A 21547-nucleotide genomic window follows, 5' to 3' on the forward strand; every position below is an offset into this window, starting at 1 on the left:
AAGATTTTATTTATTTATTCATGAGAGACACAGAGAGAGAGAGAGAGGCAGAAACACAGGCAGAGGGAGAAGCAGGCTTCATGCCGGGAGCCCAAGGTGGGACTCAATCCCAGGACTCTAGGATCACACCTTGGGCCAAAGGCAGGCGCTAAGCCACTGAACCACCCAGGGATCCCCTCCAGCTTTAAATAATATGAAATGAGTCTTTGTTCATTTGACTATTAGAAACTTCCTTCATTAGTGGCTTTCAGCCTAAATATTTGCTCCATTTTCAAAAGAGTAAAGAGGCAGCTAATAGATGTATTATTAATATTCTTTCTTTAGCCATCCTCTTTTTAATTAAACATTTTTTTGAGACCATTATAGATTCTCTTGCAATTATATGAAATAACCTAGAGAGATCCTGTGTACCTTTTATTCAGCTCTCCCTAGTGGTAACATCTTGCAAAAAAATATTACGACATCACAACCAGGATGCTGACTTTAGTTGTCAGGGTACAGAACAATTTTGTCACTACAGGGACCCCTTTCATTGTCCTTTTTAGACCCTTCACCACCCACTCCACTGATATCCTTAATTTCTGACAATTACTAATCTATTCTCCATTTCTATAATTTGGTATGTTATATAATTTTGTCATTTTATTACATTCTATAAAAGGAACCATTCTGTATGTAACCCTTTGGGGGTTATCATTTTTTTTTTCACTCAGTGTAATTCCCTATTAGAGCTATTAGACCACACTTCTGATGAACCAAAAACTTCTCATGAATGTCGGCACATTTTATTTGGCTGCAGGATTATCCTTAGCCAACAGTGCCTAGTGGAGTCAGCTGGCACCTCACAGACATTCTGGGAAGCCCAGTGGTGAGTGTCCACTCCGCTTCCTTCCATCCTTCCTCTTCCCCCGTCTGTCCTTGCCCCCCCCTCATTCTGCACATCCTTTCATTAATATTGACAGAGGTTCACTGCTCACGTTAGAAATTCTAAAAAGCAACCTGTAAAATGATTTCTGTGTAATTCCTTCGTGAATTGCAAGCTCTGTTAGACTGTCTATTGGAAATTGCCAGTCAGTGTTGGCCACGTGGTAAGAATGCTTTGCCACAGCTCAGGGTCCACCCAGACGAATGAAGAAGCCCGTCTTTCAGTTTTTCCTCCCACTCCACACACGGAAGGTCTGGCTTCCAGTTGGCCACTGCCGGTGGAAGCTCCTGACAAAGCCTGTCATGCTTTGCTTCTGAGCCACAAAGTCCCACAAACAAAATGCAGACTTCAGTCCTTGTTCTTTATTCAAGCCTTTGTTCTAAGACTCTCCTGTTTTTGGGTGCCAGACTATAAGCCCAGTGATCTCCTTCATAAAACACTATCAAGAAATGCCACACTGTCTTGATGACCACAGCTTTGTAGTACAACCTGAAATCTGGCATTGTGATGCCCCCAGCTATGGTTTTCTTTTTAAAATTCCTCTGGCTATTTGGGATCTTTTCTGATTCCACACAAATCTTAAAATAATTTGTTCTAACTCTCTGAAGAAAGTCCATGGTATTTTGATAGGGATTGCATTAAACGTGTATATTGCCCTGGGTAACATTGACATTTTCACAATATTAATTCTGCCAATCCATGAGCATGGAATATTTTTCCATCTCTTTGTGTCTTCCTCAATTTCTTTCAGAAGTGTTCTATAGTTTTTAGGGTATAGATCCTTTACCTCTTTGGTTGGGTTTATTCCTAGGTATCTTATGCTTTTGGGTGCAATTGTAAATGGGATTGACTCCTTAATTTCTCTTACTTCAGTCTCATTGTCAGTGTATAGAAATGCCACTGATTTCTGGGCATTGATTTTGTATCCTGCCACGCTGCCAAATTGCTGTATGAGTTCTAGCAATCTTGGGGTGGAGGCTTTTGGGTTTTCTATGTAGATTATCATGTCATCTGCGAAGAAGGAGAGTTTGACTTCTTCTTTGCCAATTTAAATGCCTTTAATGTCTTTTTGTTGTCTGATTGCTGAGGCTAGGACTTCCAGTACTATGTTGAATAGCGTGGTGAGAGTGGACATCCCTGTCTTGTTCCTGATCTTAGGGGAAAGGCTCCCAGTGCTTCCCCATTGAGAATGATATTTGCTGTGGGCTTTTCGTAGATGGCTTTTAAGATGTTGAGGAATGTTCCCTCTATCCCTACACTCTGAAGAGTTTTGATCAGGAATGGATGCTGTATTTTGTCAAATGCTTTCTCTGTATCTATGGAGAGGATCATATGGTTCTCGGTTTTTCTCTTGCTGATATGATGAATCACATTGATTGTTTTACGAGTGTTGAACCAGCCTTGTGTCCCAGGAATAAATCCTACTTGGTCATGGTGAATAATTTTCTTAATGTATTGTTGGATCCTATTGGCTAGTATCTTGTTAAGAATTTTTGCATCCATGTTCATCAGGGATATTGGTCTGTAATTCTCCTTTTTGGTGGGTCTTTGTCTGGTTTTGGAATTAAGGTGATGCTGGCCTCATAGAACGAATTTGGAAGTACTCCATCTCTTTCTATCTTTCCAAACAGCTTTAGTAGAATAGATATGGTTTCTTCTTTAAACATTTGATAGAATTCCCCTGGGAAGCCATTTGGCCCTGGACTTTTGTGTCTTGGGAGGTTTTTGATGACTGCTTCAATTTCCTCCCTGGTTATTGGCCTGTTCTTAGACCTGCCCTACGACCCAGCAATTGCACTGCTGGGGATTTACCCCAAAGATGCAGATGCAATGAAACGCCGGGACACCTGCACCCCAATGTTTACAACAGCAATGTCCACAATAGCCAAACTGAAAGGAGCCTCAGTGTCCATCGAAAGATGAATGGATAAAAAGATGTGGTTTATGTATACAATGGAATATTCCTCAGCCATTAGAAATGACAAATACCCACCATTTGCTTCAACGTGGATGGAACTGGAGGGTATTATGCTGAGTGAAATAAGTCAATTGGAGAAGGACAAACATTATATGTTCTCATTCATTTGGGGAATATAAATAATAGTGAAAGGGAATAGAAGGGAAGGGAGAAGAAATGGGTAGGAAATATCAGAAAGGGAGACAGAACATGAAGACTCCTAACTCTGGGAAACAAACTAGGGGTGGTGGAAGGGGAGGAGGGTGAGGGGTGGGAGTAAATGGGTGACGAGCACTGAGGGGGGCACTTGATGGGATGAGCACTGGGTGTTCACTGGGTGTTATTCTGAATGTTGGCAAATTGAACACCAATAAAAAATAAATGTAGTATTTTAAAAAAAAAGAAATGCCAAGTATTACTTAGACTCTGGGGTTTTTATGATTATGTCCCAGGTCAAAAGCACACAGGCAGCCTGGACACAGCTAGTCAGGAGGGAGCCCAGCATCCTGTACCCACTTAAAGCATCTCTTCCTACAATTTTGCTGCTGAGATCCAAAGGCTCTACCTTTCAGTGAAGTTAAGCCCTCACTTTGATGGCATCACACCCCATGATAGGAGAGGACAAGTGTGCCAGCACCTATGTGCCTTAGACAGGATGGGCTGGGTTATGCTGCAACCACAGACCCCAAATATCAGGGCAATAAAGGTTCATTTCTTTCCTGTGCAAAGTCCAGTACAGGTGGAACAACTCTCCTTCTCCTTGTAGCTGTGCTGTGGCCTCCAGCCTCACCAGTGCAGAAGAGGAGAGCTGAAGGACTGCACTGGATGTTTCCAAGTAGGGCGACCACACATCTCAGTTTGCCTGCAGCACTCATAATGTATACCCGTTGATTCGGAGAGATGCTTAATATACTTCCCTTTTAGTCTCAAAAAGTGTCTCCACTTAGGCCATAAATTAGGGCGACCATTTCCAAGAGCCAGCATGGAATGACCGTCATAATTTCTGTTCATATCATATTGGCTTCAACCTGATATGCAAGAACATAGAGAATTGTAGAGGAACAAGTATGTACTTTAGGGGACACTAATACTTTCTGGTACAATAGGCATTTTACAGCAATGCCATGAATATTTATTTATTTACTTTTAAATTTTAATCCCAGTATAGATAACATGTTTACAATACAGTGATTGAACAATTCTATACATTACTCACTACTAATCATGATAAATTTACTTTTAATCCCCATCACCTATTTCATCCATCCTCCCCTTCAGGACCCCCAGGTGACCACCAGTTCTCTGTTCATGAGTCTGTTACTTGGTTTGTCTCTTTCTCTTTTTTCCCTTTTGTTCATGTGTTTTGTTTCTTAAATTCCACATATGAGTGAAATTATACAGTATTTGTCTTTCTCTGACTTCACTTGGCATTGTACTCTCCAGCTCCATCCATGTTGTTGCAAATAATGCTACGAATTTTTAAATAGAAACAATTCATAACTCCAGCTACCAGCACTTTGTTGAGGAGATAGGATATAAATATGATGTTCTTGTGAACTCAACCGTATCATTTAACCACCCATGTGGTAGGCTGAATCATGGCTCCCCCAGAGAAATATCCACATCCTAATCCCCAGAACCGTTTACCTTGTATGACAAAAAGGGCTTTGCAGATATGATTAAGTTAAGGTTGTTGAGATGGGGAGATTATTCTGGCCTATCCAGGTGGGCCCTAAATATAGTCAATCTTATAAAAGGGAAGCTGAGGGAGATTTGACAATAGGAGAAGGCACATGATGATGGAAGCAGAGCAGGCTACAAATCAAGGAAAACAGGTGGCCTCTAGAAGCTACCAAAGTAAAAAAACAAAAAACAAAAAACAAAAACAACAACCAGATTCCCCCCTTACCACGCCTAGAAAGAACCAGCCCTGCTGACACCTTGATATTAGCACAGTGACACTGGATTCAGATTTCTTATGTCCAGGACTGTAAGAGAGGAGATCTATAGTAAGGTACTAGGTTTGTCATAAATTTGTTAGCAGCAATCAGACATTAATATACACATATATTCTAAAGGTCAGCATGTGACTTTAGATTTCTGTTTCTAGTTAAGGTGGATACTGTTATTATCTGTTTATGGCATGTGAGAAATTTAAGTGACTTGCCCAGGTTCTTTCCTCAGCTAAGGAGTGTCAGAGTACCTACACCTCAGAACACGTTCCTAACCACTGCTGTGCTGCCCTCCCCCCCCACACACACTGCCTGACTGTCCTCCGAGCTCCCTCCCACCATGTGTGGCAACCACAGAAAGCCCCTGCTCCCTGCAGCCTCTCCCCCTACTCCCACCTGACTGCAGTCTCCTACCCCCCACCCTCCGGCTCTGTGGGACTTGGAACCCTTTTCCAGCTTTGACTTTGGAAATTTTATAGAAGGTTCTAGGGCTTCCATATGGAATTTCTCAAGTAGAGTCAAGCTTAGGTGAAATTATTGTACTTCTTTGTATTTAAGTTTATGGAAAGGTATTATTTGAGGGAAAAAAGACTGTTTCTGAATCTTCCTCCTATTCTTTGTTTCCCAGTTCTTCTCCTTGTACTACAAAATGGGGACTGTTCCTTGGGGTAATCAAATAAAGTGATTAATAGGAGTTGTACTGAAAATATATTAAGCTTGTTTTGCCATGACCCAGAAAAGCAGCATTTGGAAATCTGGCATAAGAATACCTACTTAGTTATTACTTTAAATCTCCCTTTGGCTTATATTGGGTATATACTAGTATGCATTTTGTCATATTGCTAGTTGTTTAATGGTTTTACAGTTGACCATTGAATTAAATATTTGTGCCTGTCACAGCCCCTTCACTGAGCCACCCAGATCTCCCCTTCAGGACTGAAGAGCTCATTTTCCCAGCCCTGGGAAATGTGCTGACTGATGCTTTCAGTTCTCAATCCTCTCCAGGAATTGCCCACAGGGAAAAGAGATGGCCTCTTCCTCAGGGGAGGTCTGCATCCAAATACTGGTTGATATGGGGTGCAAAGACCTGACCCCTCCCTACCACAAATCAGTGCATCTCTGAAGGGTCAGCCCAGCTTCAGAACTCCATGGTGTTGGCTGAGCCCTTCCTCAGGACTGCCCTGCAGCCCATCTTCTCTCTGCTAATCCTGCTGTCTTCTCCTTTTCTCATGAATGTTGATCCCAAGAGTATTTCCTAATAAGCTTCCTGGAAGCAAAGTCTCATCTCAGAGTCTGTCTCCCAGGAACCAGAACCTCAGCAGTGAGGTAAAAAATAAAGATAAAATCCCTAACTGGTGATGAATACATGGATGCTTAATTAATCCTTGTTTATGGGAATTAGAAGAGTGCCAAAGGAAAACGGAAGCATACTCTGGCTTGAAGTTTACTTTCCAACAGAGAAGTAAGGAGAAAACATCATATGCATGTCATCCAATCATGATTAAAACTACATTCTACAATGTGACCTCATAGCTCAATCACATTTTCTCTTGACCTCCATTTCATTTGTAAACGGTCAATTTACAGATGAAATAAACTCTGTAAAACAAAGACTCCAGCCCATTTGCAATCATCCATAAATGCAGGCTTCCTTTCTTAGAAAACATATTTTTTTTCAGAGTAGGAAAACAAGGACTTGGTAAAGCTTTCAAACTATCTTCTGCAAATAAAGGCAATGATGTAAAATGATGTAATCATATATAAATACTGTATCAGAATTTATACTTTGCATCTCCACAGAGAGTGAGAAATAGGCGTTCAGTTTTATAACACATTGAACACAGGCATTTCCGTGAAATCCTCTATCCAAGGAACTTTAACTCTTCCCCCAGAGCCCTGATTAGAAGCACCGAACCACTGGCCATGAACTTGCATCTTGCCTTTATGCCTCATGTACTTCCTTGTTGGTTGCATAACTCATCCTTCTGTTCTGATTAGAGCTTTTGATATTTTAAAAGGGATTTGCCCTGTTTGAGACCCTTTATTAGTTCTCTGTATGGTGAAAAATACTTTCCTGGAGAGAGAGGGAGAGAGCAGCTGCTCTTCCTGCACCATAGGGTGTCACATTTCAAAGATTCTTTTTTGGTGTGCCTTAGACTCTTAAGCAGTTAGAACAAGCCTGATATGGACAGCCTAAACTTTTATTTTTTTTTCTCAAGGATCTCTTTTGGCATTACAAGATTGTTTTCTTAAATAACTCCCTATAAAAAGTGCATATTCCCATAATGGAGATATCACTGCCGGCCCTATCATTTCTCATCGAGGAGTGCCTCCACTTGGCCTGGGGAGGAGAACGAAGGGCAATGTGCACAGACTAGCTGCCACAGAGGAGGGGAGTGTAGGAGAAGGCCCCAAAGGTCCAAAGACACTCACCAGCTGAACATGGCCCTAATTTACATAATACCAGATATGACTGTTAGGTGGTTTTTCCTGACACCAACCAGTTCTGCAATTTGCTGACACCAACTGGGTGTCTAACCATTCAATTCAATTCTAACACTACTACCTAGAGTTAGCACAGACTACACGAATTAAAGCTGTAATCCACTTCAGGTGCCAGTTACAAATGAAGTACCCAGGCGATCCATCCACACTTTTGCTCAGCAGACTACAGATTTGAGAGTTCCCATAATATCCTTTCAGATCTGATAATTCACTAGACTAAATCACAGAACTCAGGAAGGTGCTTTGTTTGCAATTATTTTATTATAAAGGATACAACCAAGGAACAGTCAAATAGAAGAGATGTATGCAGAAAGCAAGATACGGGGGCTGGAGAGAGGGGCAGAGCTTCCATGCCCTCTCTGGGAGCTCCACCCTCCCAGCACTTCATTGTGTTCACCAACCAAGAAGTTCTGTGGTTATGGGGTTTCCATGAAGGTTCTATTACATGGGTCCAATTTATTAAATGGTTGGCCACTGTGGTCAAACTCAATCTCCAGTCTCCTTTCTTTCCCCAGAGATCAGGGCCTAGGGCTGAAAACTCTATCTCTCCAATCACATGGCTGGCTTTCCCGGTGACCAGCTCCATCTTGAAGCTATTAGGCCCCTTCCCTGCCGTAGTCATCTTGTTAGCATACAAAGGAAAAAAAACAAAAAAACAAAAAAACAAAGGAAAACTGTTTTAGGAGCTCTATGCCAGGAAGCTGGGACAAAGATCAATTACTTATTTTTTATCATACCACAACTGGAAACTATGAACATATCCTAAAATTGACTTTTAAACATACACCCAGTGGATGTAGTCTCCTTCAATCGATCTTCCCTTTTGGAGGCATTCTTCATGTATTTCAATAAGAGGCAAAGAGGCTATTGTTCAAAACATTTTTGGCATCTGCTTAGATACAAGAGGAGAGACAAGGCCGAACAGTTTCTGGCCTGACTGAAACATTTGGTTTCCTGCACATGTGGGACAACATGTCTGAACAAGAAGTGTCCTTTATTAAAAGGTGAACTCTGCTCAGGAGCTCAAGGAAATGCCATGCACAGCCAAGGCTCAGTGCCGGGACAGTGACAGTGACAATAGTAGTGGTGGTGATGATGATTTAAGAAGAAATCAATCCTATTTTTAGATAGTATAAGATTTGAACCAATTCTCTGTATAAATTCTTTCTCCCCCATATCCCATCTTTAGTTTCTCAGTTTCCTTCCTGCAAGATGTCTTTATAATCCTGTTATTTCTTTAAAATTTAATTTAAAAAGATTTCTACTCTTACCAAAATGACCCTTTGATGTCATATTATGTTTTAAAAAGAGCCTTTTTTTCTGTCATATTTAAAGTTTTCTTTTTTTATTTTTTTAAAAGATTTTATTTATTTATTCATGAGAAACAGAGAGAGAGAGAGAGGCAGAGACACAGGCAGAGAGAGAAGCAGGCTCCATGCAGAGAGCCCGATGTGGGACCCAATCCTGGGACTCCAGGATCACGCCATGGGCTGAAGGCAGGAACCAAACCACTGAGCCGCCCAGGGATCCCGTATTTAAAGTTTTATTAACACAAAACTAGAATGAGAAAGATAATCTTGTTCTCAGCAGGGATCCCTGGGTGGCGCAGCGGTTTGGCGCCTGCCTTTGGCCCAGGGCATGATCCTGGAGACCTGGGATCGAGTCCCACGTCGGGCTCCCGGTGCATGGAGCCTGCTTCTCCCTCTGCCTATGTCTCTGCCTCTCTCTCTCTCTCTGTGTGTGACTATCATAAATAAATAAAAATCTAAAAAAAAAATCTTGTTCTCAGCAAAATGTGAAATTTCCTGTGGCCTGGCAGGGTTCTATACAAGCCCTTCTCACCTTCTTAAGTATTGGGTGCTATTTTTGTTATATTGGGGAGATAATATGTGTTACTGTTGGTGAAGGGATTCTCTTAATCATATAAAGTAAAGTGAAACCAAAGATCTCTAGTTCCCTCTCATCTGGAACTTTCATCGGATGGGTCACCAGTCATTCATGATATTGATTCTTAAGTAAGCTGGTATCATATTATCCTTCCTACTTTGGAATGAATGTTTTTCCCCAGTCTGAAAAAAAAATCCAATAAATTATTAACTTCGAAAACTCGGGGGATATATTGAGATAGAACTCTAACATGGTACAGAAACTTATATGTGAGAATGCTGGATGAAAAAAGCATTTGTTTTCCTATCTTGAAGCTTTTAAACCGTTTTTTCCCCTGATGGCTCTGACTCTCTGTGTTTGAAAGTTCTTGAAAGGAGACAAAGTTAAATCCACCCATATTACTATGCCCACAGGTTTTCATAACCCACTTACCAATTACTAGGAGTGGATTTGGTGTTCTCCCTTTCTTCTTGGTCATTAACACTTAGAATCACTGAAAAGGCAACTGGCAATGTGCTGAGAGAGAAGCAAGGCGAGTTCTCAACGTAGGTGCTCAACAAAAACTCACTGGATTGAGAAAAACCAGAGATACTTTGAAGACTATAGGACTTCTCTTTCAGTCAAGGAAAGTTATTGCAACAAAAGAACAGAAGTAATAAAATCTTTCATTAGGACAGAATCTAGTTTTCATGCAGAAGCTCCTATAGAATATAGCATTGGCAAGTAGCCTTAACTGTCCAGTGACTTTCAGAGCTCCCCCAGACAAGCTCAAGTCCTGGCAATGAACCCCTTCAGTGTGCCCCAACTTGATTACCTCTTTTCCCTTCCTCCTATTATTTCCAACTTCTATCCTTTCCAGACAGGCAGAACTATCACCATTTCTTTACTATTGCCCTTTAAAGCATAGCCTGTTTGAACTAATTTACAGTCTGCTTACCTGCCAGGTGGTTTTCTTCCTTTCTCTCCACAAAGCCTTTCTTGATCCATGGAAAGGAACCGGGACTCCTTGGTACCTTATCCAAGACAATTTAGGTTCAAGGCTGCTTACAAAAGACATAAAAGGCTCCCCCACAATTATACGATCACCAATCCTGTCTCTATTGAATGGCAAAAGGAAAAAAAAAAAGAAATTCAGTAATTTCACATAAGCTTGACTTTACTTGAGAAATTCCCTGTGGAAGCCTTAGAAACTTCCATAAAATTTCCAAATACCAAAACTGGAAAAGGGTCAATAGCACCACGGAGCCCACAGGAGGAGCAGGAGATTGCAGTCAGGTAGGAGTAGAAGGAGAGGCTGCAGGGAACAGGAGTATTTCACGAATGCCACACACGGTGGGAGGGAGCTCAAAGGACAGTTGGGCAGCGGGGCGGAGAGGCGGTACAGCAGAGTGGTTAGGAACGTGTTCTGAGGAGCCAGGAGTATAGATCCTGGCTATGATATGTACTAGCCTAGGGAGTTTGGGTGAGTCACTGAAAGTTTCTGAACCTCTGCGGCACCTGGGTAGCCCAATGGGTTAAGCATCCAACTCTATATTGGGTCAGGTCGTGATCTCAGGGTTGTGAGATTAAGCCCCCTGTCAGGTTCTGCTCAAAGGAGAGTCTGCTTGAGATTCTCTCCTTCTCCCTCTGCCTCTTCCCACCCTCAAATAAATAAATAAATCTTAAAAAAAAGTCTCTGAGCCTCATGGGTGTGTTCACATTATAAAACATTATATGAGCTTACTTTAAATGTTCAGGTATCAAGATTGAGTAAATACAAGTCAAGAAACATGTCTCAGGAAATGTTTTACCTTTTAACTGTATCATTTTATTTGAGATCTTATAAATTCTAAGTTTTAAAATCTTGAACTCTCTGGGGAAAAGATATAAGTCTGACTTCCTAAAGCACATTCAGATTCTCTTAATGTTTATAGCATTGGTGTACTCTGACTATGAGATAAATTTCTCATTTTCACCTAACTCAACATTTTTAAAAACTGAACTCCATGTTTTTGATGATAGTGGCTTTTTAATTTTACTGTTTAATAAAATAAAATTTCATAAATTACCCAGAACATGTTTAGGTGGTTTCCTCCTATTCCTAATTTAAGTAGAAGTTTTAGGAGTAACAGGACTCCATAGCACTTCTAGGAATCAATATTACTTTCAGATTTTTAGCTACTGCAATCAGGGAAGGGAACAAAATCATATGTAACATAAATACTAACAAATAATGAAGTTATATTTATTTGTAAATGATATAACTGCAAAACGAAAATGTAAGGGTTTAAAAATGATTAAGAGAATCTTTTTTTTCTTCTTAGATTTCTATTTTATTTATTTATTTTTTTTATTGGAGTTCTATTTGCCAACATATAGCATATCACCCAGTGCTCATCCCATCAAGTGCCCCCCCTCAGTGCCCATCACCCCATCACCCCAACCCCCCGCCCACCTCCCCTTCCACTACCCCTTGTTCGTTTCCCAGATTTAGGAGTCTCTCATGTTCTGTCAGCCTCACTGGTATTTTCACTCATTTTCTCTCCTTTCCCCTTTATTCCCTTTCACTATTTTTATATTCCCCAAATGAATGAGACCATATAATGTTTGTTCTTTTCCAATTGACTTATTTCACTCAGCATAATACCCTCCAGTTCCATCCATGTTGAAGCAAATGGTGGGTATTCCTCATTTCTAATGGCTGAGTAGTATTCCATTGTATACATAGACCACATCTTCCTTATCCTTTCATCTTTTGATGGACATTGAGGCTTCTTCCACAGTTTGGCTATTGTGGACATTACTGCTATAAACATTGGGGTGCAGGTGTCCCGGCGTTTCACTGCACCTGTATCTTTGGGGTAAATCCCCAGCAGTGCAACTGCTGGGTTGTAGGGCAATTCTATTTTTAACTCTTTGAGGAACCTCCACACAATTTTCCAGAGTGGCTGTACCAGTTCACATTCCCACCAACAGTGCAAGAGGGTTCCCCTTTCTCTGCATCCTCTCCAACATTTGTTGTTTCCTGTCTTGTTAATTTTCACCATTCTCACTGGTGTGAGGTGGTATCTCATTGTGGTTTTGATTTGTATTTCCCTGATGGCCAGTGATGCGGAGCATTTTTTCATGTGTTTGTTGGCCATGTCTATGTCTTCTTTGATTAAGAGAATCTGATAAAGTGGCTGATATAAAAATCAATAACTTTGTTTCTACTAAGAATAACCATTTTTAAAAAGATTTTATTTTTAAGTAATCTCTACATCCAACGTGGGTTCAAACTCACAAACTTGAGATCAAGATTCACATTCTCCACCATCTGAGCCAGCCAGGCACCCCAAGAATAATCATTTTAAACAAAAATTTTAAAACTTTAAAACATTCACAATAATAACAAAATGCCTAGGAATAAATTAAACAAAGATAGTACAGGATATAAGTAAAGAAAATAATGAATTTTAATAGTAGGCACTTTTACAATGCCATTCATTAAATAAACCTTTCCCTTTTCCCTGAATTAAAAAGTTAATCATATGTTTATGACTTCCTTCACCATTTCTAATTAACACAGCTTGAAGATTCTCAGCCAGTGAAGTAAAGGGAGAACATAGAAAGGTGGAAGTATGAGAAAGGAAGGAGTAAAATTCTTATTATTTATAGACATAGAAAATCCAAAATAGTCTTCAAATAAACTCTTAGAATGAATAAGTGAATTTAGCAAATTTGCTATATGCTTTCGAATGTAAATGTAAACTTTATTTCTATATATCGGGAAAAATTTATGAATGAAATATTTGAAAAGCTATCATTTACAGTAGCATCAGGGAATTAACACAGAAATGCAAAGGACCTGCAATAGCCAAAACCATCTAAAAAAAGAACAAACAAAAAAGAACAAAAGAACAAAAATAGAATTACATTTCTAGTTGTCAAGTCTTACAAAAGAGCTGTAATAACAGTGGGGGATTGGAGAGGGTATAGATATAGACCGATGGAACAAAATAGTGTCCAGAAAGAGATCCAGGCATATTGGGTCCCATGGTTTATGTCAAAGGTGACTTTGCAGTGCAGGGAGGAAAGAACAATCTTTTCAACAAAAAGATCTGGGTTTATTGGTTATCTATACCTCTGTATTTATGATTGAAGTGTTAACTGCCATAATCTATCGGAAAAGTAATCTGACAAGAAATGTTAAAATGTGAAATGTGAACACCCTTTGACTAAACTAAACCATCGTGGGGAATCAGTGGTCCAGAAATAGGAGCATCGATGTCCAAGGATGTATATGAATAAACAAATGTACAAAAACTAGAGACGACCTCTCTGGCGAGTGGTTGATTAATAGGATACGACCATCCCATGTATTGTTTTGTAGCCATAAAAAAGAGTGTGTTCGACAAGGATAGTAACATGTAGCCTTTGTTGTGTGTTCATTGTGTGCTAGGCACCGATCTGAGTATATATTTAAATTCATTCCATCTTGTAACAACAATATGTTGTGATAGCAATTGTAATAACAATATTCTAATTTTATGGATGACGGAATTAAAATTCAAACAGATCAAGTATTTTACTCAAGCTCACATAGCTGGTATGTGGTGAAGTCTGAATTTGAACAAAACAGTCTTACCCCAGAATGCACACTCTTAAACTCCATGTAGTTTATTCTGTCTCCCTGAATTGATTAAGGAGGGATTTCTCTTACATATTGGTAGTTGAAAAAGCAAATAATGGAAATCCAGTTATCCTATTTCAAGAAACGAAGGAAAGCAAAAAGGGAAAAGAAAAACCCACATGAATAATACATTTGTGAGAGGACTTTAAAAGTTTTGGGAAGATACTCCTCAAACTGGTAATACCTAGTACCTCAGGATCAAGTGAGGAAGGAAGACACTATTAATTGTTTCGCCTCTTTATTATTTTAAGTTTTAGAAGGCACTGGAATGCTTTGGTCGTGTTTTAATCCAACGAAATGAAGAAAAGGAAATAAAAATCAGCCTCCACTTTTAGTTTCACTGTGTTTCCTTAGGAAGAAAAAGTTCATTTAACAATTTGACAAGAAATCAATAAAACTTGTCTTCTAATCTCTTGCCAGAATTTAGGCCCACAAGGATCTAATCCGCTGTGGTCATTCTACAAGACATTTGCTCATTCATCTTCGAAAGTATCTAGATCTGCATAGAATAGGTCCCTAGGAAATGTTAATGTTCCTTCCTGTTTATTATTCTCACCTTCCCACCTCTCTCTCAATGAAATAACCAGTGCTCTTATTTTCCATCTTTTATATCTGTTCAGGTGTCTTCGGCTGCACCAGGTAACCTCGCGCCTCTTTCAGAGAGAGTAGGCACCAAACATAATTTGCTTCACTGTGGCAGGACTTAAGCTCCAGTAAGACAGGGACATTTGTCAACTGGGCAGCCTGTTAATGGAGGAAAGCGTTTTGTTAGGAACAGGGCCAAAGTCCTACCTTTAGAATCATCTACAGCGATTATAGAGATGCAAATAGTCTCTATTTCTAAAATATCTGCTGTTTTATAGGCTAATCTATGAATCTTAATAGGATCTAAAATGATAGTGTGTGACATTTCAGCAGCGCAGAGAAATGAAACTTTGCATTTTACCTTAGGCAAGAGTTAAATATCTTTCACATAAAATCGTTATATGGAATTGGTATTTGTAGGTTTGAGAACTTCACTTCAGCCAACAGTTTGAAATGATGCATTTCATGAACACTTTCTGCTTTTTCTCAGGTTCCATTTGATATCTCGCTGCCATCTATATTCAATCTTGAGAGACTTTTCGATCTTGCTAATGGTTGTATCATGTCAGGAGGAAGCCTTTTCAACTGGATGGTGTCAATTATTCCCTAAACATTCTTTATGTGTTAATTAACCTTATAAAGGATTTAATTGATACTGTTTTTCTTGGTTTGAATACATTTTTGGAACTGTCTTATAAAACAAGCAAAATATAATTGTTTCTTACAGAAGCTAAATTTCCTCAAAAATTGTAGCTTTGAGTGATGTCTTACATTGTATCTGAATTAAATGATAATGCTTTGTAATACCATCTTACAGAATTGTTCGTAGAAAATATGTGTGTGCAGGTGCAACTATTTCCATGTTTGTATAGTTCACATGTGAGGTTGTCTTTAGATGTGTCCATAGATCAAGAATGGATTAAAACAGTGGTTCTCAACTGGGGACAATTTTGCCTCCAGGGGACAAGTGGCAATGTCTGAAGGCACTTTTGATTGCTATGCCTGGGAGGAGGGTGCTAGTGGCCTCCAGTGGGTAGAAGCCAGGGATGCCACTCCCTATCCTACAATGCCCAGAAGAGCCCCCCAACAACCAGGGATTATCTGGCCCAAAGTGTCAGTAGTGCCACGGGTGAAGAACTCTGGATTAAACGTCAACATGTGATCAGTTCAACGTTGGGAGTTTGTCTATGTGGCTTGGAAAGAAATCTGTAGCAATTTAAGACCTTTTATATTTTATGCTGCTGAGAGGCAACATGGCATAAAATTTTAGAGCATAGACAATGGAATTATGCAGACCTGAGTTTGAACAGTAACTTCACTACTGCAGAGTTCTGCAACTGTAAGAAAGAAACAGATTCTTTAAGCCTTCATTTCCTCACCTGTAGAATGAGGCTATTAATAGGATTGCTGTGTGAATTAGGGTGAGATGATGTAACAAGGTGCTTAGCACAATACCTGAGGTAGTAATAGCCCTTTGCTAGGAGTTATCATTTCCCTGCCAAGTTGGAAGAGGATCACGCATTTCTGACCCATTTAATTTAGCATCAAAGAATGCTGTACCTAAATGCTTCATGTATGCCGGCCCATGAATAGTTAAGGGAAAATGAAAAAAAAATCTTAAAAAAAAAAAGACTTCAGGCTTGATTTAGCATATCATGGGGTACTTTTACCGGTGATTAAGGAGAGGAGTGGCAAACTCCTGACACTAGTGGACATTCAGTAAATGTTAAGTGAAAATGAATGAATGTATGAAAAAAATAATGGAATGACTTTCAGAGAAGATAAGTATGCAGTATACAATGGAAAAGGAAGAAATAGAGACAAAGCCAGTAGGAAACTATGCTGCAGAGAAAGAGAAAAGAACAAAATATTTTCCATTGAGTTCAGAAAAGGAAATTGCCTGATGGCTATACCTTCATAGGAAATAAAATTTAGGTCTTGCAGAAAAGCCGTTAGGATAGTGGCGGCTCTTATGTGGTGAGGGCTTCCTAATCCTTCAGCCAGACACTAGAGTTTATAAATTTCTCTCGTGGGAGAGAGGATGCTTTCAGGGGTTTTGTGTTTCTCACAGGGAAAGTTTAACTTATGGCAAGTTTAGCCACCGGGGCAAAAAAGGCACGAGAAATTACCTACACATTTAATACTGGAGTGAAAGTGTAGCATCACTAGTAGCCACGGCCATTCACTTCAACCTAACATTAACTTCCAAGGAGTGCATATTCATGTCTTCCACTAATAAATTTTTACTAAATGGGTGCTTTTCATTTTTCTTTATTTTAAACATTAGTGGATATAAAGGCATGCACTATTTATAGGACCCTAGAATAATGCCTGGCACATGTCTGTAACATTTCTTGGATGGATGGATGGATGGATGGATGGATGGATGGATGGATGGATGGATGTGACCCAGGCAAGATGGCACTATGGGGCTCCAAAAGGAGGGGAAGTGAAGGTATCACCACCACCTCCACCACTGCTACCACTACCATTACTGCCTAACCTTTCTGGAGCATTTGCCATGCTAGACACGATATTATATGCCTCCTATGCGTTATCTCCTCCTGTCCTCATAAGAATCCTGACCATGATTCCCATAGGATGACTGACCCCATAATACTGATGAGGAAACAAAAGCATAAGGCAATTAGATAATTTGCCCAATGATCACAGCTAGAGGTAGAGCCAAGACTTAAATCTGACTGGAGCATTTTAACTCTTCATTGCTACACTGGCTTCCACAGCTCTTACACCCACTCCATTGCTCCAGGAAATTTGAAAGTCAAGGAGAAGGAAGACATAGCTGAGCCTCAAGCTAAAACTGGAACACCTATTGTCTACCCTAGGAGCAGATTTTTTTTTTTTTAAATGACTTGCAGACCTGAACGGATGCCCCCAAGGAAACAAGGCTGTGGGAGTGGGGACTGGGGTGTCCCCATTGTCATCCATGCCAGTATACTGGTTTCCTTTGGGGATGGTGGATCCCTTCCAACTATCACAGATAATAAATATTTCAACACGTTTATTTTTTTCTCCACTTTTAGTAACTTACAGCTGCTGTTATTCTTAGGCATTGTTTTGACTGAGAGAAACACTGCCTAAGGCTGCACCACACCCTACAGACACACTTGCCCCATTTTAAGCCATGATTCCAGAAATTCCCCCATCTCCTCTAAAAGAGGAGCACTCACTAGTTAAAGCTGAAACTTTCCATACAAGGCGGTGAGGAAATAATGAGCAAATGGGCTGAAGTACAAACAAAAAGAAAATTCAAACCTACCAGGATGAAAGATGTGTTTATTTCCAGAATGTCTTTCAGGGTGTTTTTTTTTTGTTTTTTTTGTTTTTTTTTTTTTAAGACCAAATTACACAATTTGCAGCTGCTTATTTCTTCATGTACTATACAATATCTGCAAATGCTTTATAGCAGACACCTGCAATGTTTTCCATTTTAATTATAACAGAGAGTGACAGGACGCAAACCGAAAGGGGGAAAAGGGAAGCCGAAAGAGAGGGGAGGCGCGCAAGGAGCCGGAGAACAGGAGCCAGTGCCAGCAGCTAAGTGATGGGTAATAAAATCCCAGAGCTTCCCAGATCTTTCTCCATATCAATCTCCAAGAAATTGCTTTAGAAATTGACCACCTGCCAGCTATTCAGAGGCTTAAATGCAGTAGTCTCGGTTCACTTCCCGTGTAGGCGCTTTACACATTGCCCATCCCAGCAGACTTGTTCTCCTTCATTGAATTGCAGGGGGAAAATGGCACATTTCTGGAGAGTGCTAGAAACTTGGTTTCTGTCTCTAGTCTGTATTGCTCTTCCTTCTCCTTCTGCACATTTAAATGAAATCTCTCCATCCTAATTCAAATGGCAGAGCAGCCAGGTCCCGGGGCTCCTTGGGTACTTGCTGGTGCCCTGCTCATTTGGCTCTTAATAGTGCCCTTCAGCACAGAGTTTTGCGTTGTTGTATTTTCACAAGCAGTCTGATAGCCTTAGCTGTAAAGTGTCATAAGTGTGTGAGTCTGCCCCCCTTCCTTTGGGTTTTATTTAGCTTGAGACTGAGTACCTCACTGTTTGTTAACATATCTTGGAATGGACAAGCTGTCCATGAAGTCTGGAAACCACGGTGAAATATGTATAATGTCGTCCAGGGTATCTTCCACCTATGGAAACATAAATTTTAGTAGTTGAAAATTACCTATGTGTGCACAGGATTGGACAAGCCCTTAACTGTGGATTAGGGAAGAATACAGTGGACCAGGAAGTCCACTGTTTAACCGCCTTTTCTTGTTTTCCCACACTTGAGACGTTGGCGGTATATCCCCCCAAAGAAGCTTTGCCCACACACCCAAGGAAATTCGTGCAAAAATGTTCACTGATGCCTTGATTACAATAGCAAAAAAACAAAAACACAGAAAACCAAATCTACCTGGTATTCCTCAGGTGGAGAATAGATCAATAGCGGTGTAGTCATACAGCACAACAGTACACAGGAATTAGAAATGAATGTGTAGGGATCCCTGGGGGGCTCAGCGGTTTAGCCCCTGCCTTTGGCCCAGGGTGTGATCCTGGAGTCCCGGGATTGAATCCCACATCAGGCTCCCTGTGTGGAGCCTGCTTCTCCCTCTGCCTATGTCTCTCTCTCTCTCCTTCTCTCTGTGTCTCTTTAAAAAAAAAAGAAAGAAGAAAGAAGAAAGAAAGAAGAAAGAAAGAAAGAAAGAAAGAAAGAAAGAAAGAAAGAAAGGAAAAGAAATGAATGTGTAACACACTACTGCACAATAGTTGTAAATGAATTAAAGAGACATATGTATCTGGATGCACTTCAAAAGTAGGTTGAGCAAAAGAGAAAAGTGAAGTGTTGCAGAAAACATATGAACACATCATTCATATAAAAGTTTTTAAAACAGGCAAAAGAGTTTTCTAAGGATCATGTCTGCGAGTCAGGATTCCCGATCCATCCAGAGACAATGGCCCTGATGGGATGGAGCTCAAAGGCGTCATCGATAGTAACTGAATGAGATTGTTGACAGCTTTGATGACATGAACCTCTCTGAGTCCCTTCTCTGTGGCATCTATGCCTATGGTTTCAAGAAGCCTTCTGCCATCCAGCAGCGAGCCAGTCTTCCTTGTATCAAGGGTTATGATGTGATCGCTCAAGCCCAATCTGGGACTGGGAAAACAGCCACTTTGCCATATCAATTCTGCAACAAATTGAATTGGATCTAAAGGCTACACAGGCCTTCGTCCTGGCACCCACTAGGGAGTTGGCTCAGCAGATACAGAAGGTAGTCATTAGGAGATTACATGGGTGCTTCCTGCCATGCCTGCATTGGGGGGACCAACGTACATGCTGAGGTGCAGAAGCTTCAGATGGAGTCTCCCCATATCATCGTGGGCACCCCGGGTCGTGTGTTTGACATGCTGAACCGGAGATACCTGTCTCCCAAATACATCAAGATGTTTGTACTGGATGAAGCTGATGAGATGTTAAGCCATGGATTCAAGGAGCAGATCTATGACACATTCCAAAAACTCAACAGCAACACCCAGGTGGTTTTGCTGTCTGCCACGATGCCTTCTGATGTGCTTGAGGTGACCGAGAAGTTCATGAAGGACCCCATTCAGATTCTGGTCAAGAAAGAGGAGTTGACCCTCGAGGGCATCCGCCAGTTCTACATCAACGAGGAGCGAGAGGAGTGGAAGCTGGACACGCTGTGTGACTTGTACGAGACTCTGACCATCACGCAGGCAGTCATCTTCATCAACACCCGAAGGAAGGTGGATTGGCTCACCGAGAAGATGCACACCCAAGACTTCACCGTGTCTGCCATACATGGAGACATGGACCAGAAGGAGCGAGATGTTATCATGAGGGAGTTCTGCTCGGGCTCTAGCAGAGCACTGATTACCACTGACTTGCTGGTCAGAGGCATCGAGGTGCAGCAGGTGTCTCTAGTCACCAACTATGACCTTCCTACCAACAGCGAAAACTATATCCACAGAATCGGTCGTGGTGGACGATTCAGCTGTAAGGGTGTGGCTATTAACACGGTGACAGAAGAAGACAAGAGGACTCTTTGAGACATCGAGACCTTCTACAACACCTCCATTGAGGAAATGCCCCTCAATGTTGCTGACCTCATCTGAAGGGTGGTCCACTACCTAGTCTGACCCGGGCCTCGGTCTGGGGGGCAGAAGAAGAGCAGGAAGGGGGAGGAAAAGGAGCCAAGGGATGGACATCTTGTCACTTTTTTTCCTATTTTTTTCTTTGAATAAATGTCACTTTTTGAGGCAAAAGAAGGAAAAAAAATTTAAAAAAATAAAAGGCAAAATGACATAATACAGAGTATTTGTAGTTGTGTAAGTAAGTACTATGTTTCTCAGTGCAGGTTCACGGGCAACCCAACATTCAGGTTTGGAGTCACCTCTTGGATAAAGAAGGGGGAATGAGATCTAGTAAGAAGGCAAGAAGTTTCATTTGTACTTGTAAAATTGTCTTTTTTAAGTTGGGGTCTTGTTATATTGGTCTCCACTTTTTGCACATGCGAGGTATTTCATAAGCTAAAAGCCAGTACATTGTCTACCTTCTTTATCTTGTTGGCCAGCGTGCTTTATGTGGTTATTGACTCACCTATGGGTAAATAGCTATTAAATGTGAGTTGTGACTCTGGTCTCATTATATAGCTGTAGTTCACATCTGGTTCTATAATTTAGGGTTTTAATGACAACTAAAAATCATTTTGAAACTAATGTCAAGTTATATACATGCTCATTTTGGAAAATTCAATCTATGAAAATATTGTTTCTTAAGATAGTAGGGCCTCAATATATGCTTAATTAAATTGAGGCAGATTCCTTGAGCAGTGTCTGTCAACGGTAAGTTCCCTAGTTACACTTTAAATTATTTGATTTTCCTAAAATTGGAATATATGCAGAACTTTATACATGACTTGTTATGCAAAATGAGGTTCATTTGTAAAATCCATCTACTATCCATAATTTCAATGCTTTTAAAAATATATTAAGAAGTTTTTCTTTACTGAGACTCGTTTCCTATTTTTGCTTTACACTTCAGTAGAGCTTTATGA

At 40.4% G+C, this 21547-nt stretch overlaps 1 protein-coding gene and 1 pseudogene across 1 annotated transcript in view; both read left to right on the forward strand.

Annotated features, from left to right (window-relative positions):
* Positions 1 to 16125, forward strand: part of CFAP54 (cilia and flagella associated protein 54) — a 291473-nt gene extending 275348 nt beyond the window's left edge. Inside the window, exon 68 of the mRNA XM_077845910.1 lies at positions 14953 to 16125. Coding sequence (XP_077702036.1) covers positions 14953 to 15072 — 120 coding nt within the window. The 3' untranslated portion in view covers positions 15073 to 16125. The remainder of the gene's footprint in view (positions 1 to 14952) is intronic.
* A 3263-nt stretch (positions 16126 to 19388) lies between these two features.
* Positions 19389 to 20771, forward strand: LOC144282369 (eukaryotic initiation factor 4A-I pseudogene; annotated as a pseudogene).
* Positions 20772 to 21547: the final 776 nt, after the last annotated feature.

The sequence above is a fragment of the Canis aureus genome, chromosome 13 (assembly GCF_053574225.1).
Source record: "Canis aureus isolate CA01 chromosome 13, VMU_Caureus_v.1.0, whole genome shotgun sequence".
Lineage (NCBI taxonomy): Eukaryota > Metazoa > Chordata > Mammalia > Carnivora > Canidae > Canis > Canis aureus.